The 24,172-nt window shown below is 43.8% G+C and overlaps 1 protein-coding gene across 1 annotated transcript in view; it reads right to left on the bottom strand.

Annotated features, from left to right (window-relative positions):
* Positions 1–22,823, bottom strand: part of mrc2 (mannose receptor, C-type 2) — a 63,296-nt gene extending 40,473 nt beyond the window's left edge. Inside the window, exons 1-5 of the mRNA XM_072442888.1 lie at positions 22,638–22,823; positions 11,795–12,202; positions 3,792–3,965; positions 2,683–2,847; positions 310–423 (exon numbers count right to left, since the gene is read on the bottom strand). Coding sequence (XP_072298989.1) covers positions 310–423; positions 2,683–2,847; positions 3,792–3,965; positions 11,795–12,202; positions 22,638–22,770 — 994 coding nt within the window. The 5' untranslated portion in view covers positions 22,771–22,823. The remainder of the gene's footprint in view (positions 1–309; positions 424–2,682; positions 2,848–3,791; positions 3,966–11,794; positions 12,203–22,637) is intronic.
* Positions 22,824–24,172: the final 1,349 nt, after the last annotated feature.

The following is a 24,172-nucleotide window of genomic DNA, read 5'->3' as shown; positions in this document are numbered from 1 at the left end:
TTTATTTAACGTTGCCTTTGTGGCCTATTAAAAATACATTTGTAAACTGCAAGCACCGTTGTAAATTAAAAAAATATATAATAAACTGGCACAACTGACGAAATTACTAATACTTAAGTAATTGTATCTTTTAATCTCGTTATGGCTCAAATCCAGCCGGTCTGTTCAAACACTATGTGGGTAACAAGTACGAGCACGGCTGGATCTGGCTTAAGAGCTGTGTTTGGGCCTGTGCGGGGAATCCTGACCACACAAACAGCATTCAAACAGAATCAAAAGGATAGTGCGTCGTTTGTTCGGTTTCCGGACCTTGTTCCCAGTTGAGATATTTGAGAGGAGAGGAATCCGCCCACTGCCAGCCGCCGTTCACATCCAGGTCATTCAGGCCGGTCCACAGGGCAGCGCTGTAGCCCGTTAATAAACCTGCAACACAAAACATGAATTTCATTAGCAGCGCTTATCTGCTTATTCATATCGATCTGTCTGTTTTTACACTTTCAACTATTGTTTTTTTTTTTTTTATCAATATTGTGAAAAATGCCAGATGAAATGACAAAATCAAGACAAATGAGTAAGTACAAGTTCATATACCGTAATTTCCGGACAATAAGTTTCATAGTTTTGGCCGGGGTGCGACTTATACTTATATTTATACTATATACTTATACTCCAGAGCAACTTATATGTGATAGTATTTGTTATTTTCACACTTGCAACCTTATTTCATACTCCAGTGCAATTTCTACATGTTTCTTTTGTCTCTATTATGCATTTTTTTGGCTGGTGCAACTTATACTCCGGACTTTTTTAAAATACAATGTCATCAGAATGTTCAAAAATGTCACAATAACATATTTTCTAATACAAAAATAAGCAAAAATTGGGAATTTTCAGGGTAGAAATGTCAGGGATTTTGACTTTCCGTTACGACAGATAGAGAAAGACGGTTTTCTACCCTCGAAATTGTATTTGAGCTTCATAAAAAGCAAAATGCGTGAATGTAATATTTCTGCAGGTAAAATGAAAAAAACGAACTGTGCGATCAATTTTCTGTCAGTGTTTGTCCAGTAAAACCTATAAATCAGGATTTTGGCTTCATCCAAAATGCTAATTGTTTGTCACAATCTCAAGAAGTAGAAGGAAAATACTGCTGTAAATGTCTTTAAACCATACTCTGGAATCAGTCACATGTATTCGACTTATTTTAAATTAATCTTTGTATTAATTGCCCAAACCGCCTTGATTTATCCCAGTTTCTCAATTGAATACATTACGTTCCGCTTCACCTTTTTGGCCTTTGTTTACAACCTTTCAAACCCCTGAATAGTTGAATCATGCACGAGTTATCAACATTCCCATCTTACAGAACGCCCGATCTCACCTGAAACCACCCCGTGCATCACAAGAACGCAGGTCAGGTCCGTCTGACACGCGGCGAGTCAAAACTGCGCTTCGAGTTTTCAAAATGCGGTAAACCAGAACTCCCTGTCCTGATCGCAGCTCTGTTATATAAAGAGGGATCAGAGGGAGAAGAATCGATGATTCCTCTTCGGAACATCAATGGACGCAGCGGCGGCGAGGAGGAGGGGTCGGGCCCGGGTCAGCGGAAACGGTTTCACAGGGAAAAATCGTTCTGCGTGCGAACTTTGGAAAGGTCGTCCGAGCAGAAGCGGTGATGAAATACGAACTAAATCACAAGAACCATCACTCTGCTAACTTCATAACTGTTTATTATTTTCAAATGTATATCAAATGTACAAATAATTGAAAAAAAAAAAGTTGTTTGTAAAATGTGGGGCGCGTACGCTACCTGCTTCCCTCCATGATGCGTTCATTTTGCCTAGAATGTTCCACAGTACGGCATTAAACTGATCCCGCTTACTCGATTACAGGTGTTTTTATTGACCTGTAACATGAACCACTTTGAGATTGATGGGTTTAATGCCGTACTGTGAAACATTCTGGCAGAAAAGTTACATAATGTACCTTTAAATGTATGTTCTTTTTCAATGGATATTATTTTTTCAGAGGCCGTGAGCGCGAGAAAGTGCAAAATCGTACACAGTTGACACAAAGACGCGACAGACAAGTTGATGTGGTTGCTATGTCACATTTGTTGTTCATGTTTGACCAGGAAGTACCATTATAAACGCCATCAAAATGGTTAAACTGAGCAGAAAATAGACAAAATGTTTTGTAAAATCTTCAATAAAATCTAGTTTTACATTACTACATTTTAGTGAAAGTATGGGAGGGAAGTATAGCATAGGGTTTATACAGTCAATGTGGAGGTGATAGATAATGAAAAAGGCTGCACAATCTCCGTGTTGGGGTCCTATTTTTACTGTTCAAGAGGTAACGGGGTCGGGCAATGCTGGTCTGCTCTGATTGGCTGTTGTAAAGTTCATTGTAAGCGACAATCGTAAATTCCGACACGTTAAAACCGAGATTTTTGAAGCTGCCACCGGACAAACAGATGAAACGTAATAGCACCGACCGCACAGGCAAGACGAGGGCCACTACACATATTCGCTAACGAGAAGCGCCACTTGGACCACGCCTTCCCGAAGTTTTGGAGACTGAAAATTGGGCGTAAAATCCCGGGCGACCTTAGATTTATGATGAATTTAGCTTTGGTTGTGATGACTCCTTAAACAGCCGCTTCCGTGTGAGTGATCGTACCGTTGATGTATGTTTGCTCGTGCAGCTTGGTGACGCTGAGCAGGTCAGCCCCCTGCTGGTGACAGCTGGTGCGCGCCTCGCTCCAGGACAGAGTCGACTGGAAGTTGAACTGGTAACAACTGTCGGTGAGAGGGTCCATGTCCCAGAACGTTTCACAACCTTTACCTGAGAGAGGAGAGAGGGGAGAGAGGGAGGAGAGGGAGGGAAGAGAGGGGGGAGAGAGGGAAGAGAGGGGAGAAAGACAGGAGGGAGAGGAGAGAGAGGGGAGGGAAGAGCGAGAGGGGAGAGAGGAGAGAAAGAGAGGAGAGACAGACAGGAGGGAGAAGGGAGAGGGAGGAGAGAGAGGAGAGAGAGGGGAGAGAGGAGGGAGGGGAGAGAGGGGAGAAAGGAGGGAGGAGAGAGAGGAGGAGAGAGGGGAGAAAGGAGGGAGGAGAGAGAGGAGGGAGGGGAGAGGGAGGAGAGAGAAAGACAGGAGGGAGGAGAGAGAGGAGGAGGAGAGAGGGGAGAAAGGAGAGAGGGGAGAAAGGAGGGAGGAGAGAGAGGAGGGAGGGGAGAGAGGGGAGAGGGAGGAGAGAGAAAGACAGGAGGGAGGAGAGAGAGGAGGAGGAGAGAGGGGAGAAAGGAGGGAGGAGAGAGAGAAAGGAGAGGAAACAATAAGAAACATTTGTAGTTCAGTTCATCGACTTGAGCTCAGTCTGATAAAGAAACAAATTGAAATAAAATCTATATATTTCCATTTTGCTGAGTCTTTTTTATCTGCAGCCGATCTTTGGAGGGAGTTTAGTTTTAAATGGGAATGAATAAAACTCTTGTTCATGTTGAGGAAAACTGCTCTTCATTCGTTTTAGATGCGATGAAATTAAATTCTGATCAATCAGTTTGAGGAAAATATAACAATTTTTATATTGCACAGCCCTAGAACAGGGGACTGTACTGTCCTAGCAACTAAAGGATATAAGCGTTGTTTTTATATCTATATTTATAACGTGAAACAGGGAGAGAGGCAAACGGTCCAGGCCGTTTGCCTCTCTCCCTGCGACATCGCCGTGACCATCTGCGAGCACACGGGCAAACTCAAAGTACACGGGCGAGAAGAACATGGCACTGACTGTTGACCGGGCAGAACCCCCAGCTCTCGTCCTTGGCGTAGTCGTAGGTGGTGGCGCACCACAGATGCCCGTCCTCCCGGCCGATGCTGGAGCAGCTGTGGAACCACTGTCCGTCGTAGAGGAAGGGCAGGAAGCAGGGGCGGCCGTGAGAGTTCCCCTGGATCGTGTAGACCTCTGCGGGCACAAGGAGCAGCCTTAAAGGGCCGGGTCGGACCACTCACTGAACTCAAATGCAGTCAAGATAAATATATTTTTAATTTGGCTAAAAATATTTTTACAAATTTCACAGAATAGCTACTTTTTGGGATTTATAATTTCACTTCCTGTTTGTAATTGATGATATCACACTGGGGAATTACACTGGGCAAAAACTCATCTAATGTTACAATTATTTTTATTTGACAAACATATGAGAGAACTTTATTTTGTTGAATTCATGTTTAGAGAGTCAAAAAATGTTGTTGTGTAAGCGTAAATTCTGCATAAACTATGTCTGGAATGAGTGTCCCTCGTGTGATGTCACTTCCTGTCACTTTCTACAGGTCTATCAACGTTTTCTCCACAAATACCTGCTCGATTTGTGTAAAACTATAATATATATGTACAACAGGTATAAACACACCAGATAAAGTCATAATTAGAAAATCGTAAAAACCTGTCATAGGCACTTTAAACGTTATATGTAGCTTTTAAGCGCGTGTGTCTAACAACAAAGGGACGAGATACAATCAAATAAGAACATGTAGAGCCCACAGTGTCAGTCCGAGAGCAGCCACAGGAAGTAGTTTGCTGTTGAAAGTTATAAGATTTGACAACATGATCAAATAACACAATTAAAAAAGGAGTTTGAGATCCTTTGGGAAAGTAGCCGTTCCCGTCCAATTAGCTTTTTTGGTTCGCACATGCCCAGTACAGCAGCAGCGTGAGAAGTCAGGATACTGCGTTCATGTGACACGATCGGATTATCCCAGTGAGAGTATCCCGGTTTGTCACACCCAGGATACTGTCATATCCAGGGTACTGAAGCCAGGATACTGCGTTTGGACCAAGACAAAACCAGGATTACTGTATTTTCCGGACTATAAGTTGCATGTAATACTCCGGAGCGACTTATATATGATATTATTTGTTATTTTCACACTTGCAACCGCATTTCATACTCCAGTGCATCTTATATATGTTTTTTTTCTTCTCTATTATGCATGTTTTGGCTGGTGCGACTTATAGTCCGGAAAATACGGTAGTAAGAAACTGATCATATGTAAACGCTCTCCTTGGTTACGAGATGAGCTGCAGCTGAAAGGTATTCACTAGCACTTTGAGACACAACAATAATTCACTGTAATTCATTGTTTGTTTTGTTTATTTATTGGGATTGTGCGCATTAAAGAACATTGCAAGGTTAATTATGCCAGATTAAAGGGGGCACTATCTGTCTACGCTTTTAAGTGTTGGTTTTTTGACAATAAAAATGGCTGCGATTGAGGAAATGCAAGATAAACGTATTTGTACCATAAAGTGGAAAATTCCGGGCAAATAAATACAATGTTTATGTAAACAGGCGGCTTACAAAAGTCCATGTGCTCCAGTATTTAACCACTTTAGCCACTATAAATAAATGTATATGTTTATGTAAGTCTATACGTTTGGTAGCATGTTGCATTTGCTGTTTAAATTGGGAGACACATAATTCAATTGTCTGCGTAACCACAACACAAAGCAGATGTTCATCCACAGACCTCCTCATGTCATCATTTCACCACATACAGTACTGCGCTACTTTTAAACTAGTAAAAGTACTACAATACCGAGCCCCGACAAGTACAATATACAGTGCTGCCAACGAAATCTGGTTTGAATCTAAACTGGGGCGAACGGGCTGGAAAACGCATTTGCTTTTCTTAGTGACTTGCAAAATCAAACACGGAGCGAAAACAGCGGATAATGTTACACTCTGAGGTCGACGGGGGTCAACGGGAGCCGGAGAAAACGTGAACGCGGTCCGGCTGAACGCGGCCCGACTGGGCGCGGCCCGGCTGGACGCGGTCCGGCTGAACGCGGCCCGACTGGACGCGGCCCGGCTGGACGCGGCCCGTCTGAACGCGGCCCGGCTGGACGCGGCCCGGCTGAACGCTGCCCGGCTGAACGCGGCCCGGCTGAACGCGGCCCGGCTGAACGCGCTTCGCTTTAAACGGTGTATCGCACGATCTAACGGAAGGCCCGGCTGAATATACGTTAAGTTGTAGGTATAAGCTGACTTTACTGCAACTCAACAGCATCACTTGAGGGGTAAAAATGAAAAGAAAAACTGATCCGATGTAGGCGTTTTACTTTACCATCTGCTCTACGTGTTTTGTTCATTTGTCGGCAATGAATCAAATAGTATTGTTTAAAAAGATTGTGACTTTTCTCCCCCCCTGACCTCGTAGTGGCGAGCGTTCTCAACACCGCCGCCGTTTACTGATAGAGTCCAGAGAGAGCGGAGAAAAGGGAAGAGGAGGACGGGCGGAACTCTTTCTCCAAAAACACGTCAGGTCGGTGGAAAGTGGGCCGGACGGGCAGAACAGCCGAGTGATGGGCCAGGACTTTGACGGACAGAGAAGATCGAGGAGCAGAAAGAGGAGAAAGAGCAAGACGTGAGTGGACAAAAGAGCAGAGGAGGATAAGATGTCCCGGCAGCATGGAAACACGGCTCGAACGCATAGGACATCATTGCAATCAATATCATTGCAGGGACACAAAAGTCAATTAACAGAGAGCATAATAGAGAGTTTACGGGTCCTGATAAACCAGGTCCTGATAAACCAGGTCCTGATAAACCAGTCCTGATAAACCGGGTCCTAATAAACCGGGTCCTGATAAACCGGGTCCTAATAAACCGGGTCCAGATAAACCGGGTCCTAATAAACCGGGTCCAGATAAACCGGGTCCAGATAAACCAGGTCCTGATAAACCGGGTCCTAATAAACCGGGTCCAGATAAACCGGGTCCAGATAAACCGGGTCCTAATAAACCGGGTCCTGATAAACCGGGTCCTAATAAACCAGGTCCTGATAAACCGGGTCCTAATAAACCAGGTCCTGATAAACCGGGTCCTAATAAACCGGGTCCAGATAAACCGGGTCCAGATAAACCGGGTCCTGATAAACCGGGTCCTGATAAACCAGGTCCTGATAAACCGGGTCCTGATAAACCAGGTCATGATAAACCGGGTCCAGATAAACCGGGTCCAGATAAACCGGGTCCTAATAAACCGGGTCCAGATAAACCGGGTCCAGATAAACCGGGTCCTAATAAACCGGGTCCTGATAAACCGGGTCCTAATAAACCAGGTCCTGATAAACCGGGTCCTAATAAACCGGGTCCTAATAAACCGGGTCCAGATAAACCGGGTCCAGATAAACCGGGTCCAGATAAACCAGGTCCTGATAAACCAGGTCCTGATAAACCAGGTCCTAATAAACCGGGTCCAGATAAACCGGGTCCAGATAAACCGGGTCCTAATAAACCGGGTCCTGATAAACCGGGTCCTAATAAACCAGGTCCTGATAAACCGGGTCCTAATAAACCGGGTCCAGATAAACCGGGTCCAGATAAACCGGGTCCTAATAAACCGGGTCCTGATAAACCGGGTCCTAATAAACCAGGTCCTGATAAACCGGGTCCTAATAAACCGGGTCCAGATAAACCGGGTCCAGATAAACCAGGTCCTAATAAACCGGGTCCTGATAAACCGGGTCCTAATAAACCAGGTCCTGATAAACCAGGTCCTAATAAACCAGGTCCTGATAAACCGGGTCCAGATAAACCGGGTCCAGATAAACCGGGTCCTAATAAACCGGGTCCAGATAAACCGGGTCCAGATAAACCGGGTCCTAATAAACCGGGTCCTGATAAACCGGGTCCTAATAAACCAGGTCCTGATAAACCGGGTCCTAATAAACCGGGTCCAGATAAACCGGGTCCAGATAAACCAGGTCCTGATAAACCAGGTCCTGATAAACCAGGTCCTAATAAACCGGGTCCAGATAAACCGGGTCCAGATAAACCGGGTCCTAATAAACCGGGTCCTGATAAACCGGGTCCTAATAAACCGGGTCCTGATAAACCGGGTCCTAATAAACCGGGTCCAGATAAACCGGGTCCAGATAAACCGGGTCCAGATAAACCAGGTCCAGATAAACCGGGTCCTAATAAACCGGGTCCTGATAAACCGGGTCCTAATAAACCAGGTCCTGATAAACCAGGTCCTAATAAACCAGGTCCTGATAAACCGGGTCCTAATAAACCGGGTCCAGATAAACCGGGTCCAGATAAACCGGGTCCAGATAAACCAGGTCCTAATAAACCGGGTCCAGATAAACCAGGTCCAGATAAACCAGGTCCTAATAAACCGGGTCCTGATAAAGCAGGTCCTAATAAACCGGGTCCTATTAAACCGGGTCCTAATAAACCAGGTCCTAATAAACCGGGTCCTAATAAACCGGGTCCTGATAAACCGGGTCCAGATAAACCGGGTCCTGATAAACCAGGTCCTGATAAAGCGGGTCCTGATAAACCAGGTCCTGATAAAGCGGGTCCTGATAAACCGGATCTTGATAAACCGGGTCCTGATAAACCGGGTCCTGATAAACCGGGTCCTGATAAACCGGATCCTGATAAACCGGGTCCTGATAAACCGGGTCCTGATAAACCGGGTCCTGATAAACCGGATCCTGATAAACCGGGTCCTGATAAAGCAGGTCCTGATAAACCTGCACTAAGGGGACATTGTGTGCATTGTTTAAGCGCGTTTAACCACGTCTGTGACAGTTCTCTCAGTTGTTCAAGTAGGTTCCAAAGCAAAAAAAAGGCTTCTTCAGTTCCTTTGACAGCGAAGCGGAGAGTTATTGCCGTAAAAAATACGCATTATCTGTCTGAACGGTGGAGCGAACTGCACTGTAGACGAACACAAACACGACCACTGAACCGGGAGCTATGAGCTGTCATAAATACACTTGAGACGCAGTGGAGCTGATCCTTCAAGGGTCGTCGAACTCCTACATTCGCTTTTAAACATGTTATAATCGTGTTCCCGGCTCGATCACTGTACCCAATCAAAGTTGCATCTAAAGTGATTTTCATTTAGTTTTTTGTCTATGTTTCGTTTTATTGTCTTTGGTCAATAGATATGCGAAAAACATGCACAAAACATAACACTTTGCAGACCGAAAGGGTTTAGGAGTTTAACACTTATTTTGCCTAACACTATTAACATAAAATATGACTTACAAGATGGCAACAATCATTATTCAAACTGAAATATCACTACGTATATATGTGTATAGTATAAACAGAGATACAGGATGCGTACACTACACAAGTCCTTCAATTTCTCTATATTTTGCTATTACATCAGACTTCCGTTTTCTTTTGAAGGTGTAAATCGTTTTAGAGTATTTTAATGTTCAATGTATAACTCCTCTAACAGAGATACATCTGTTTTGAAAGTTGATCCTTGCATTTGCTTTGGATTCATGCCTGTTTGAGTCATCTTTATCCTCTTTAAGTCAAGACGCCGTTTCTCTGACTATCCCCGATTTCACCTTCCCCCTATGCCCGCCCACCGCTCTGTATGTCTTTACCTAATCTGTGATACGCAAAAACTTCAGCATAATCTGTATTCTTTAGTAACAAGTGAATATAAAATGTAACAGTCATGATATTATTGTTTTAATAGTACGGCTGAACCTGGACTAAACTCAGACTTAGCCCGTTAATGAGGACCAAATCAGGGCTATGATCGGTCTAAACTTCTTTAAAACGCAGCAGACAAACACTTATTTAATGATCAAAAAGCGTGATTGTTGTGTCACGTGACGATAAGACAAATTCACACAAAAGGTTAAAGTTCAGCCAGAATTTGCAGAATAATCGAGAGCACGATGAGCGACGTTTGCCATCGATGTGACTGGAAGAAGAGCTTAACCAAACCCGATCTAATACTGTAGACAAATATATAAATACACTCGAGGGAAGCCACAATTCAACTCCGGTTTACGTACGGTGCCAGTGTTTTGCTTGGCTCCGGCGTCTGGCCCCGAGCCACAGCTCCACAAAGAGACGTTTAGCCCTCTTTCCTCTGATCAGATCCAGCTGCTGCCCCACAACAAGCGACCGCAGAGGAACATGACATGGCGCAATCACCCGGACGCCCGCGCGAGAGACCGCTGTTACACCCACACGTCCGAGATGAGGCGCGTTCACCCGGACGCCCGCTCGAGAGACCGCTGTTACACCCACACGTCCGAGATGAGGCGCGTAGTTTTTCCTGGCCGAGGAGGAAGGTCTAAGGACAGGGGACTCCCGGGACATCGCCCCTCGCATCTGCTCCCCATCCTCAATCAACGCACCCAAGTCACTCCTTTCCGTGGCACGGCGCACCTCCTCTGCTCCCAATCAGCGCACAGCCGGTCCCACTTAAACCCTCACTCAGCTGGCTCGGCTGCTTCAGACCGTACTGCAACCCACCACCTCTCCTCCTCCTCCTCTGCATCCCTCTCATCCTAATCATCCTCTCCACCCTCTCACCACATCTACCACCACCAGTCTCCAGGCCCCGAGGGGAGACATCTAATACAAATAGATTATGGAGCGCCCGTGATCACTATGTCTTACGCCGGGGTCTGAGCGCCAAATAACCCACGTAATAAACCTTGCTAAACGGTCCTTTCTGTGTTTCTCCAGGATGAACTGACTGATTGATTTTCTGCCGATTTTCACAGTAACAAAGTGTGATGTACTGCTACAGAATATCCAGTACAATTTTCTCAATGTATAATATTTAAAAAATATATATAATTAAAAATAAAATAATACAATAACAAAATAATCATCAACATCATAAACAGAATAGACACCAGAATGAAACAATTTAGTGCTTATTTAGTATATATAATTAGTTACAGACGTTACTTATTCGACAGCTCAAATCTTTCTGTACTACAAAATATAAGACATAATTTCCAACTAGTACAATGCAAGTGTAAACATGATAAATGAAATATCGAACAGTAAGTTGATATTGTGACAGGCCTAGCTACAGTTCATGGTAGCATTTTTCATTTGTGCCAAAATAGCTACAAAACAACAATAAAATTGTGGATAACATATGTCTCTTAAACACAAATAACTTTAAAGGGATCATATTATGCTAAATCAACGTTAAATAGCTTTTTCTTTCTTTCTTTTTTTTTTTAGCGCATACATGTTTGTCCCGTATTGTCCTGCAACTGAAAAAAATCCCCGCCCACCTCCCCTGTACTGCGTTGTGATTATTTTAAAGATTTAGATGACACACATAGATTGATGATGATACAAAAGATTAAGTCATACACATAAGGTTCTAAAATGTCTCGCAGCTGCTCGTGTGAAACGTCACTATGAAGAGGCGGGGCTTATCAGTCCTGCGGTTTTGAAAAGGAGATCAAAGTAACTGTTTATTTTCTATTTTAGGCAATATTGCACTTTACAACAAAACAAAATGCAAGACGATGATCTACTTATGTTATTCGTCAATACTAAGCACCAGAGAAACAAGTGCCGTATTTTCTGGACTATAAGTCGCACCTTTAACTTATATACTTATACTTATACTCCGGAGCAACTTATATATGATAGTATTTGTTATTTTCAACACATTTCATACTCCAGTGCAACTTACATGTTTTTTTCTTCTCTATTATGCATTTTTGGCTGGTGCGACTTATACTCAGGAGCGACTTATATGTGATAGCATTTGTTATTTTCACACAACCGCATTTCATACTCCAGTGCGACTTATATATGTTTTTTTCTTCTCTATTATGCATTTTTTGTCTGGTGCGACTTATACTCTGTAAAATACTTTATAATAATATGTCTGCTTTAAGTTTCAGTATCAAAATCGTCACAAAGAAATCAACGGTGAACACATTTTTCCAAAGCTCTGCACGGGTCAGACACGAGCGGCGGCACACACTGACCTCGGTGCATCTTGGCGCAGATGTTCTGGTCGTCGCCGTACAGCCTCCAGCCCAGGTCGGCCGAGTAGGGCGCCGCCGACGTGTTCCATAGCGACGGCGCGGGCAGGTATTTGTACAGGTTGTCCAGTATCTGCGGACAGGCCCAGGTCCAGCGCACCCGGGGGGGCTCGTGGTCGCACGTGTGCACCCCCAGGGGAGAGCCGCCGTCCGTCTGGGCGCTGAAGTTGCCCGTGGTCACGCCCAGGCAGAGCGACGAGCCCAGGTTAAAGAGGCGGTTCCGGGACACCCACTTCCAGCGCTGGTGCTCGTCCTCGCAGCTGCGGGACAGGACCAGGGTGTGGTCCCGCACCCCCAGACAGCCCTGGCCCCCCTCATGGAAGAACGCGAACACATCCGAGTCCGGCGGCGCTGCAGAGAGGGGGGGGAATTACAGTTTTATTGATTTTATTTGAATGTTTCACAATAACGTGATAAGAATCTTTGAAAATCATGATGCGACTATTTTGGCAATTCACAATTTGAAGTCATTCGGTTTCACTTTGCATTTAAAAGACAAACACAAAAACTGAAAAAATAACAAATAGGATAAAAAAAGTATATAATTTTCAGGATATTGTTCAATAAATGACAACATTATTTTGGAGGGCTCACTATGTGTTGTGTTTACCATTTCTTCGCACTAGTGTGTAATGTTTTTATTTTATTTATTTTCTGGCAATAAAGGTTGAATAAGTACTTTTTTTTATTATTTTTTTTACAATATACATTTTTCCATTTTTTTTTTCCATTTGGAGAATCTAAAATATTTGCTAATATTTTAAATCTTCAACCTGCATTAAATATTTTTTAGTTCATTCTCATTTTAACACTCAATTTGCATTTGTATTATAACTTTTATTCTTTTATTCTTTATTTTCTATCCTCTAAGGAACACTGTGGTTGTTTGTTTGTCTGTTTTGTTGAGTGTGAAGCACTTTAAATGTATGAAAAGTGCTACTCGAATAAACTATGACTGGTTGATTCTCCTGCGTTAGGGTTATTAGCATAAAGTAGTTTCAGTATAATTGTTTGTATTTTTGAAACACTGATACACTTTTAAATGTTGTTATTGTGACAGGCCTAGTCCTAAAACCAACTGAACCGACACAAAACCTGGACAAAAAACAGATCTAAAACAAAAATCCAGGACTGGACCGTGTCTTAGAGTGGAATCATCTGGACAGCAAACCAAACTCCATTATAACTGAATCTTTTTCTATAATAAGCCCTGATGATAAACCCCGTGGGAGCAGCGGCTGCGCGTGTCGTTATGCCGTAAACAGCGGACGGTTTTACCCCTCGATGTTCAGTTTGGCGTTTTCAGCGTTTTCTCTCGCGACCTGGAACTGCCACGTTCATATTCGGCTCAGTTTGTTCTGAAGAAGGCAGGAGTTTGAGGGGAACTTCCTCTAATGCGCTCTGTGTGTGTCCGGTTTAAAGTTTTTAGACATTTTTTGGACTTAAATCCTTAAATATATGTTTTTAATATGAAAATTCAGTTCAAATTTGAGCTTTTTGAACAAACTTGCATTTCGTTAGTGTAAAGGGCTGCGCTATAAAGTGTAGGACTGGCCTGTTTATGCAGTATTATGGTATTATCTGCAGTGTATGTGACTGGAAGAACTGCAGCACTGGAACGCTGCTGGTCATTCAAAGAATCTGTTTCAATCATCATCCAGCCCTGAGCAGGAGAAAATTCATGTTTTTCATTGTATTTTTCAACAGTATTTCATCAGATCACCAGTATTTTTTTCCTTGATGTTGTTGCATTCACATTTGTCCTGGTTTACGTCCTGATGTACTTGATTCGGCCCAAGTTTAGTCCTGGTATTTAGGGATTGTCTCCTTATATTGTGTATTAAAGGTCATTTGAGTCTTTTCTGCTTCATGAGTGTGTTCATTGCCCAAAATGTCTAAGTCAAATTAGTTCATATAGGATGTTTTTTTCTTGTTTTTTAGGCACACCAGAGTTCTCTGGCACACTCACTAAAATTAAAGGCTTCAAAGGCGCACTATGAACCCTTTTCCGGGTGCCGTTCAGTGAGTTGATAGCTCGTATGCCAGACTCCACGTGATCTTATCCCACGCCACACTGCCCTGTCCCAAAGAAAGACAACCGCTCTGGCGTCGTATTAATAAAACATATGTGGAATTCTGACTAAAAGTGTACTCGCAGACGAAACACAAATGTCCTCAAACTTAACTTGCAACTTAAGAGAGAAGAAGCCGCCCGAGGCTACGCAACATGACTGCACTCACACACACACTGTACAAACGAGACCAAGGTTACTGCTTTGCCCGGAATGTCACAGTCTGGCATTGAACGTCTATCACCGTGACGACAGACGGCGACGCCATTAGGCCGCGTCACAGGGCAAATCTGTGGAGAGGTGACCTTGCTCGCGCATGGTTTTCAACATAATATTTCAGCCGTAAAAACACCTGTGATTGAGTAGACGCGAGATAAATGCTTTAATGCCACGCTGCGGAACATTCCAGGCAAAGCAGCAGCGTTTCTATGGAGTGACGGACGCCTTTCCACAAACGTGACAGAGCGTGATGACGAGACACGAAACACAAACTGGACATGAATTATGTTTTTTTCCACTCTTTTTCCCATGACTTCACTGTGTTTTGACTGTGTTCCAGACATTACACTGTTGGAGCGGCTGCGTCCGAAAAACAAAGCCGTCTTTTTGTGGCTTTTTCCGACATTTTCCGACTTCTTTCGCGACGTGTAAGCTGGTACGGGGGCGGCGAGGATGGACAAAGAGATGCATGCTGGGAGTGTGGGAGGGAGCTCTGTTAAGATTATTAAAAGACCAGGCCCCAAAATAAACATAAATCGTTCGGCTCGGCGCGGACCTGGAGTTTCAGTGAGAGGAGTGAAAATTCAGCTCAGCATTCTTGATCCACGGATTCAGAGGCGGGACAGGAAGTGGAGCACGAGGGAGGAACGAGGGGACCGACCGGGCTGATGGGAGGGGGACTGTGTAGTGTAGGTGTTAGAGGGAGTTGGAATGGCACAATATAAACAAATACGCATTTTACTGTGCGATTATTGTGAAAAGAAATATCATAATTTGATAATGATTCTTGATAATGACACAACAGGGCTTTTATTTTAATTTTAATATGATTTTGTTTCTCTGGATGTTTAGTTGATGTTTATTTTCGCTTTCTGGTCATGTACTACTACTACTACTACTACTACTACTACTACTACTACTACTACTAATAATAATAATAATAATAATAATAATAATAATAATAATAATAATAATAATAATAATGATAATAATAATAATAATAATGATAATAATAATAATAATGACCCAAAAACACCTAAAATTCTTTTAATTATTTCATAATACATTATACCATTTTCTTCTTCCTGATTTTTATTTTATTCATTTATTTTTTTCCTTCAGTAAGTTTATTGTTGATTTGGATGTTCAGTAGTGGGGAAAAATCAATAAATTAAATATTCAATTAAATAAATTACATGGGAGTGTATTTAATCTCAGAGTATTTAATCTCGCTCATATTTATTGCAATATTGGACTCAAAAGTCATAAAACGTACAGTAAGAATGTATGATGACCCTTTTAGCAATGTCAACACCTGGAACTGAATAAATACTATATAAGTTTTCTGCCATACTGTGAAACATTCCAGCCAAAGCAATAACGTCTCCATGGATACAGGAAGATGAGAAGTTACTTAGTTTACCTTTAAGAACAGTAATATCTCCAGATCAAAGAACCCAGGTCAATGTAGGGTTTTTTTTGCATTCTGCCGCAACAAAACACAACTTTTACTGACTTTTGTTCCATTATCGTGACATAACGGCTTTTGTTTACATCGTTTTGTCACTGCAGGTGGAGGCGACTACTTCTACTACTTCTACTACTTCTACTACTTCTACCACTTCTACCACTTCTACCACTTCTACCACTTCTACCACTTCTACCACTTCTACCACTTCTACCACTTCTACCACTTCTACCACTTCTACCACTTCTACCACTCCTACCACTCCTACCACTTCTACCACTTCTACCACTTCTACCACTTCTACCACTCCTACCACTTCTACCACTTCTACCACTTCTACCACTTCTACCACTTCCACCACTCCTACCACTTCTACCACTTCTACCACTTCTACCACGTCTACCACTTCTACCACTCCTACCACTCCTACCACTTCTACCTCTTCTACCACTTCTACCACTCCTACCACTCCTACCACTTCTACCACTTCTACCACTTCTACCACTCCTACCACTCCTACCACTCCTACCACTTCTACCACTTCTACCACTTCCACCACTCCTACCACTTCTACCACTTCTACCACTTCTACCACTCCTACCACTCCTACCACTTCTACCACTTCTACCACTTCTACCACTCCTACCACTTCTACCACTTCTACCACTTCTACCACTCCTACCACTTCTACCACTTCTACCACTTCTACCACTTCTACCACTCCTACCACTTCTACCACTTCTACCACTCCTACCACTTCCACCACTTCCACCACTTCCACCACTCCTACCACTTCTACCACTTCTACCACTTCTACCACTTCTACCACTTCTACCACTTCTACCACTTCTACCACTCCTACCACTCCTACCACTTCTACCACTTCTACCACTTCTACAACTTCTACCACTTCCACCACTCCTACCACTTCCACCACTTCCACCACTTCTACCACTCCTACCACTCCTACCACTTCTACCACTTCTACCACTTCTACCACTTCTACCACTCCTACCACTTCCACCACTCCCACCACTTCCACCACTTCTACCACTTCTACCACTTCTACCACTCCTACCACTTCCACCACTCCTACCACTTCTACCACTTCTACCACTTCTACCACTCCTACCACTCCTACCACTCCTACCACTCCTACCACTTCTACCACTTCTACCACTTCTACCACTTCTACCACTTCTACCACTCCTACCACTCCTACCACTTCTACCACTTCTACCACTTCTACTACTTCTACCACTTCTACTACTTCTACAATCAAAAAACAACCAACAAGTTCTCCATTAAAAAGCAACAGGCTATTATTTTTGAAAACATAGAGGCGTTTCACAGGTGCTTCTCGTGCTGCGTTTACGGACACTGGGACAATAGCGTCTCACCCAAAGCCCCGTGTAATAGTCCTCTGTAATCCGGACTGTAGGCCCCGCCCCTTCCCGCCCCCCTCTGCGGTCCCGGTTCTCAGAAGGCTGTGCTCGGTTTACAGTGGGACCGAGCCACTTAAAGCGTGAAGCCAAAACGGTTTGAAAATGTTCGGCGTAATTACCGCTTTGCTCTTTTTATATAACGCTCGCCTGCGTCTCGGCGTTGGCGCTTCGGGCGGAGTTTACGGTATTGTTCGGGACGTGATTTATTATAGAAGGGACTGACAGGGGAAAACCGTTGTATACTGTACGCCTACACGCAGTAAACTTAAATTAACTTTCATAAACAACAGTCCTGAAATACCGTATATTCCGGACTATAAGTTGCACCTTTTTTCATAGTTTTGGCAGGGGTGCGACTTATACTTATATTTCTACTTATATACTTATACTCCAGAGCGACTTATATGTAATAATATTTGTTATTTTCACAGTTGCAACTGCATTTCATACTCCAGTGCGACTTATAGTCCGAAAAATACGGTAGTCAATAAACATAGTCCTTTCATAGAACTGTAGACGTGACCAATCAGTGAAGACGACACAATGAGCAATAGCCTCTCAGATGTGCGCTGGAGGCTACACGTGGAACTAGGGGTGTGCCAACATATCGATATATCGTTATACTAAATTTAGTGATACAATATTGATATCGTGGGCTGCTTTTTGTGTCAGTTTACGCAAAACATGTGACATTTTGACTATTTTGTTGATTAAAACGCGTTTGTTTCATTTTTCGTTTCGGTTCAACAAATAAAAATGTTGTTGAAGTGTATTGGGTTTGTAAAGAAATAGTGATATATCGTAGAATATCACGCGCCGTGTATCATTTGACGCATCGTGAGGGACCTGACTTGCAGCCCTACTTGGAACTTGTAGATTGTGTATTTTTTGTATCTCAATGCAATGTGATGCTATTGAAGTTCATTCATTCATTCATTATTGTAAGTAAGTTAAAGGTGGAATGGACGATTTTTTTCAGCAAATTTTTTATCATATTTCCTCGTGGCGTGGATAAATCATTTGTCCTGCCACGTATCAATCATAAAACGCACCTATCGCTCACCTGCAGCCGCGTCAGGCTCGTCTCCACGTTTCCGCGTGCCTAAGCGCATGGATCTATCATAATATAGTTCCCTCAGTGTACGGGGCAAAATGAAGACGGAGAAAGACAGTTCGAGCTGACGCAGAAGTGGACAGAAATCTACGGGAGACAAGAGATGCGATGCGCTCCGTTGCGCTAATAAACAAACGCACGTGTGTGTTGTATCGGTCCGCACGGGGGAGTGCGCATGCGCACTTCCACCTGCGTTCTCAATTCGCCGAAAAATCGTCCATACCGCCTTATAGAATAAGTTGTAGTGGTAAAAATACTTAAAGTGCCACCTACAGGTCGGACGACTCATTGAACTAAAATGAAGAATAGGTTTGTATATTTAAAATGTTGCTAAACATTATAAAAATCTTGTCCCAGAATAGCTCATTTTTCAGGTTTATGATTTGACTTCCCATTTATAATTGATGACATCACGCTAGGAAATTACCCAGCAAACACTGGGCCAAAACTCATCTGATGTCCTAATTTTTTTTTATTTGACAAATGAAAATGTTTGAGAGCGACTTCATTTTGTTGAATTTAGAGAGTCGAAAAAGTTGTTTAATTTGTGTAAATTATGCATAAACTTTGAGTGTACCTAGTGTGATGTCACTTCCTGTCTTTTTCTACAGATTTATCACCTTTTCTCCACAAATACCTACTCAATTGGTGTAAAACGATAATGTATATGTACAACAAGTATAAATACACCAGATAAAGTCAAAATGATAAAATCGTAAAAGCCTGTCATACGAGCTTCTTATGAGCCAATACAGATGTGAGGGTCAACAAAGACTGGTCTGAGGGCTTTATTTGGACCCGGGGCCATAGTTTGGACACCCCTGGTTTAAAGTCTCCTCGTGGGACACACCTGCTAGTTACTTTATGGTTCTCATCCGGTAAAACGGACGCTGTACAGACACTCTTAGTCAGCATAAAAAGACAAACAGCAAACTAAATCTATGGTTTCTAACGGTGTAATACCTACTATCGCCACTATTACTAATGCTTTTGCTTTATAACTGCTTTCAGAGTACTCAAAGGCCGCACTGGGTAATTAATCACATTTTAATTAAGATTGGGTCTTTTTACTGTTGAAAGCGTGAGCACATTTCAGACTTTTTTATGTTAAATGGCAACAATTAAGGGTACGTTCACCTTTGTTGTAATTTGGTCCTAGATTTAGCACATTTTAGCTCTGGTTTGGTCCTGCTCAAGTCCTTTTTTAGTCCTTATCTAATCAAGGTTTAGTTTTAGTCACAATTTGGTCCCAGATTTGAATGTACTACAACTACGATACTATTTTCAAGTTCTGTTTCACTTAAGGCATCGACTTCTTAACAGTTACAACTACTGACATGTAATAAAGTGGTAAGAGTTCTTCAAAAGGAGCTTTTCTTGAGCCAGTTGACGTTTGGCTTGAGCTGCAGATATTCCCAGCACCGCGGCCCGTTTGAACAGGGCTGACCCGCGTCCCACGCAGAAAAATCCCCAAAAGTGTAATATTTGGACAGATGTGTGGCATTAACCTCGCGCCGGTCCGAGTGAGAGAAGAAAAGAGAAAAACCGGCAGGAAAATTCCAGCCAGGTTTAGTTTGTTTCTGTGGTGTTTTTTTGCGGTAGTTGGCAAAGGACGGTCGTAGTTACTTCCCGAGTCTGTGGCTCACAAGTCCATTGTTTCAAGTTTTAAAGTCATTTTTTTTTTTTTAAACTGAATTACCAAGTTTGTATTTTTGCTATTTATATCAGAATCAGTGTCAGAAAAAGGTTTATTGCCATTGTCAGTGAATAAAAACAAGATTCACAAACCAGGAACCTTCAAGGTGCAACATGAAACAACAAATAAAATAATAATAATAAAATACAAGAAATACAAAATAAAATAAAACGAAATCAAATAATAAACAAATAAATAAATAAAAATAATATATGTATATACATATAAATTACAATATAATTAAATAGATAAATAAATACATAAAAGATGAAAATAACAAAGGTAAAAAATAAAATAATAATAATAATAAGGCGTGAATAAAAATTGGGTTGACAAAATAATAAAAAAATAAAATAAAAAAATTGAGGAGAAGCATCAAGTGGCCTTCGAGTCCAATTTTATCAAGTCTCAAGTAATCAAAATAGCACCGTTTTCTTCCCTTTTTAGGATTTTATTTTTCATCACTTACATCTTAAAACAATTAATTAATGGTTGTATTTTTGCTATTTATATGATTTAGCTGTAAATAAAAATGGTAAATGCGCTTTTCTACCGTTGACCCATTCACTCACACATTCACACCCAGATATTCACAGACACTGGGGGCGAATTGGGTTAAGTGTCTTGCCCAAGGACACAACAGCAGTATTCACATGAGGCAGCTACAATCCTGCTCTGACCGAGCAGGGAGTCGAACTGCCGACCTTTGGGTCAGAAGACGAGCACTCTACCACTCTGTATTAGTATATGTATTAACATATCAACATGTCAGCCTCTTCCACTGGTTTCACAGGCGTCTCGTGACTAAACTAAACCCGGAACCAAAACAGAACTAGAGCAGGACCAGAACCAGGACCAGGACCAGGACCAGGACCAGGACCAAAACAGGACTAGACCAGAACCAAGACCGACCAGGACCAGGACCAGGACCAGGACCAGGACCAGCACCAGGACCAGGACCAAACAGGACTAGACCAGGACCAGGACCAAAACAGGACTAGATCAGGACCAGGACAAAAACAGGACCAGACCAGGGCCAAGACCAGGGCCAAGACCAGGGCCAAGACCAGAACCAAAACAGGACTAGACCAGGACCAGAACAACGGTCCACACATCAGGACTAAACTGGCTCAAAGAACGCACCCCGTGATTCGTGTTCTCACGGTCATATGCCATGATTTAATGCTAGAACGGGTGAAGCTTTGGTCAAGTGTTTTGCCACTGGACACAACAACAGGAGGAAGAACAGAGTATGAACTGCGACCCTGGAGTGGAGAGATGAATGCTTTCCTGACGAGTCCGCTGTGATCACACTAGACTTGACTTTCTCTGGTGAAAATAATGAGGTAAATAATGAGGTTTTATTTAGCTTAGTTAGCTCCTGTTTAGCAATGTGCTCTGTATTCTAAGCACACTGTAATTATCATCATCCGTTTGTCCAATAAAGCCTGTTGTCATTGGCTATTTGTTTACAGAAAAAAACTGATCATTATCCGATTTCTCGTTAGTTACATCTGATGTGAGTAATTGGATTTTCATTTCTTACAAAAAGAGCAAAGATAAAAATGAAGGAGAAAATGTTAATGACGCATAGTACTTTGTCTTCCAAATACAACTATATATCAACTCCTTTTCAGCCTGTACCTGAGCCAATATCCAGACCACACTGCGTAATATCAGTCTGTCAAAAAATATCACGTTAGTCCATCAACATTGTACAAAACACAGTAGAAAAACAGTGCGTGGACTTGTATAATTACCTATAAAACACATAAAAGTGCAGAAATATCATCTTCTGTGCTTGTTTGAACGATTGCACTCGAGGCTTTTCTTTGTATTTTACATTGTCAATCAATTTCTTGCAATTTTTCATAATACTTTTCAGTGTAGACGACATACAATATACATTTTTCAATACATTCCACCTCTAATAGTATTCAGTTTCCTGTTGCACGCGTCATTATAAGGACTTTTCACCCATTTTTTGTTAATTCCATGTCGTTTCTCACCATTTCTGAAACCCATATGTAAACCTAACTGACAATAAACATATTTAACACATAACTGGGCCTGTCAGTTTACTGCAGGGAACGTAACGACTGCTCTACCACAGTTTTATCCCTTTCCAATATCCAATCTCGCGCGGCGCAGCGAGAACGCGACACGCCGCGGCGCACGGACGCGTTCGGGGCCGGACTGGACGCGTTAATTACAGCCGCGCGCCGGATGCAAAGGTCACATCTGCCCGTAGGGTGCCCACTGGCGCGTCACTGCCCCCCTCCACGTCACGTTTACAGTCCCCTGTCCTGTCTCCGGCAACGACGCAGCCGCGACAGAACAAAGGGACGCGAAATTACGCACGCGAACATGGATTATTTTTTTTACAGTTTTTCTTTGCCCAACTTTCTAAATTTGAAAAAAAATAAAAAAATAAAATAAAACACGACACTGTCAAAAGTCAACAGAGAGCCGCGTCCGGAGCGCTCCCTCCTCCTCCCCACGCGCGCCTCTCCTCCCCACGCGCGCCTCTCCTCCCCACGCGCGCACATCTGGTTCCACTCACTGCGTTTGGTTCGTGGCACACACCGATCAGCACCGGGGAAAAAAAGTCCCAAGAACGCACGAGAAACGCAACGGAAAACTGCCGCTTTCCGTTGCGTCTTCTCTGCGTCAAGCGCGCGTCAAAAGCGGCACGCGACGCGCCACGTCCAGCGTCGGGGGCGATGCGCGCGCGCGTGGAGGAAAAAAAAAACAAAGTGGAAAGTTTCTCACCAGTTTCGCTCCTCTTCAGTTCCAGACTGAAGGCGCATAAATATAAAGTGCATCGGTAAAGTAGGCGCAGTCCGGGCGGCGTGCATGCTCTCCTCGGGCGCGTGCTTTGTTGTCGCGCGTTGACGCTTCGCATGCTCCAAAAGTTTCGTGCCGCTCGCGGGGGGAACGAGAGAGAAAACTACGACAAAAAGGGGAAAAGAGAGAGAAAAGTGCAGCCGGATGAGGAGCGCGGAGGTGGTGGAGCGCGGCGGAGGCGGCGGAGGAGCGCGGAGGGACGGAGGAGTGGATCTGCGACTGACCGCTAGAGCTCCGCGTGCGTCTGCGGAGCGCCGAGCATCACGCGCGCGCCGATGAATGGAGCCGCGTCAACGGAGGGTCCCAACGTGCGGTCCCGGGCCCTGCAGGGGTGGGGGGGAGGTACATGGGAGTGTTTGGATTGTGTAAAATGAGCGGCTGGAGGGTTTGGAGTGTAAGGGAATTTGTTCATGTGTTGCCATGGAGACGCTTTCCCTCTGTCGCTGGACTTGTGAACACTTCCTAACACCTGCCACTTTAACTACGATTCAGTCACTCACTGGTCACTTTCTGCACTACATATGTGTATTTAACTGTTCATTTTATGCTAAATTTAAATCCATCCATCCATTTTCTGCCGCTTATCCGGGGCCGGGTCGCGGGGGCAGCAGTCTGAGCAGGGACTCCCAGACCTCCTTCTCCCCAGACACTTCCTCTAACTCCTCCGGGGGGATCCCGAGGCGTTCCCAGGCCAGCCGAGAGACATAGTCTCTCCAGCGTGTCCTGGGTCTTCCCCGGGGCCTCTTCCCGGTGGGACATGCCTGAAACACCTCCCGAGGGAGGCGCCCAGGAGGCATCCGGAACAGATGCCCGAGCCACCTCAGCTGGCTCCTCTCGACGTGGAGGAGCAGCGGCTCTACTCCGAGCTCCCCCCGTGTGGCCGAGCTCCTCACCTTATCTCTAAGGGAGCGCTCAGCCACACGGCGGAGGAAACTCATTTCGACCGCTTGTATCCGCGATCTTGTTCTTTCGGTCACTACCCAAAGCTCATGACCATAGGTGAGGGTAGGAACGTAGACCGACCGGTAAATAGAGAGCTTTGCCTTTCGGCTCAGCTCCCTCTTCACCACAGTCCGATGCAGCCGATCCGCCTGTCAATCTCACGCTCCATCCTTCCCTCACTCGTGAACAAGACCCCGAGATACTTGAACTCCTCCACTTGGGGCAAGGACTCCCCACCCACCTGGCAAGCCACCTTTTTCCGGTCGAGAACCATGGCCTCGGATTTGGAGGTGCTGATTCTCATCCCAGCCGCTTCACACTCGGCTGCAAACCGTCCCAGTGCATGTTGCAGGTCCGGGTTTGAGGGATTCATCAGGACAACATTGTCTGCAAACAGCAGAGATGAGATCCTGTTGTCCCCAAACCGGACACCCTCCGACCCCTGACTGAGCCTAGAAATTCTGTCCATAAAAACTATGAACAGAACCGGTGACAAATTTAAATCGTTTTTCTTTAAA

This window comes from Eucyclogobius newberryi, unplaced genomic scaffold (assembly GCF_026437365.1).
Source record: "Eucyclogobius newberryi isolate DKJ021-1_F unplaced genomic scaffold, fEucNew1.0.hap1 SCAF_13, whole genome shotgun sequence".
NCBI lineage: Eukaryota > Metazoa > Chordata > Actinopteri > Gobiiformes > Gobiidae > Eucyclogobius > Eucyclogobius newberryi.
The sequence above is the reverse complement of the archived record's forward strand: the minus strand, read 5'-3'. Positions and strand labels throughout refer to the sequence as shown.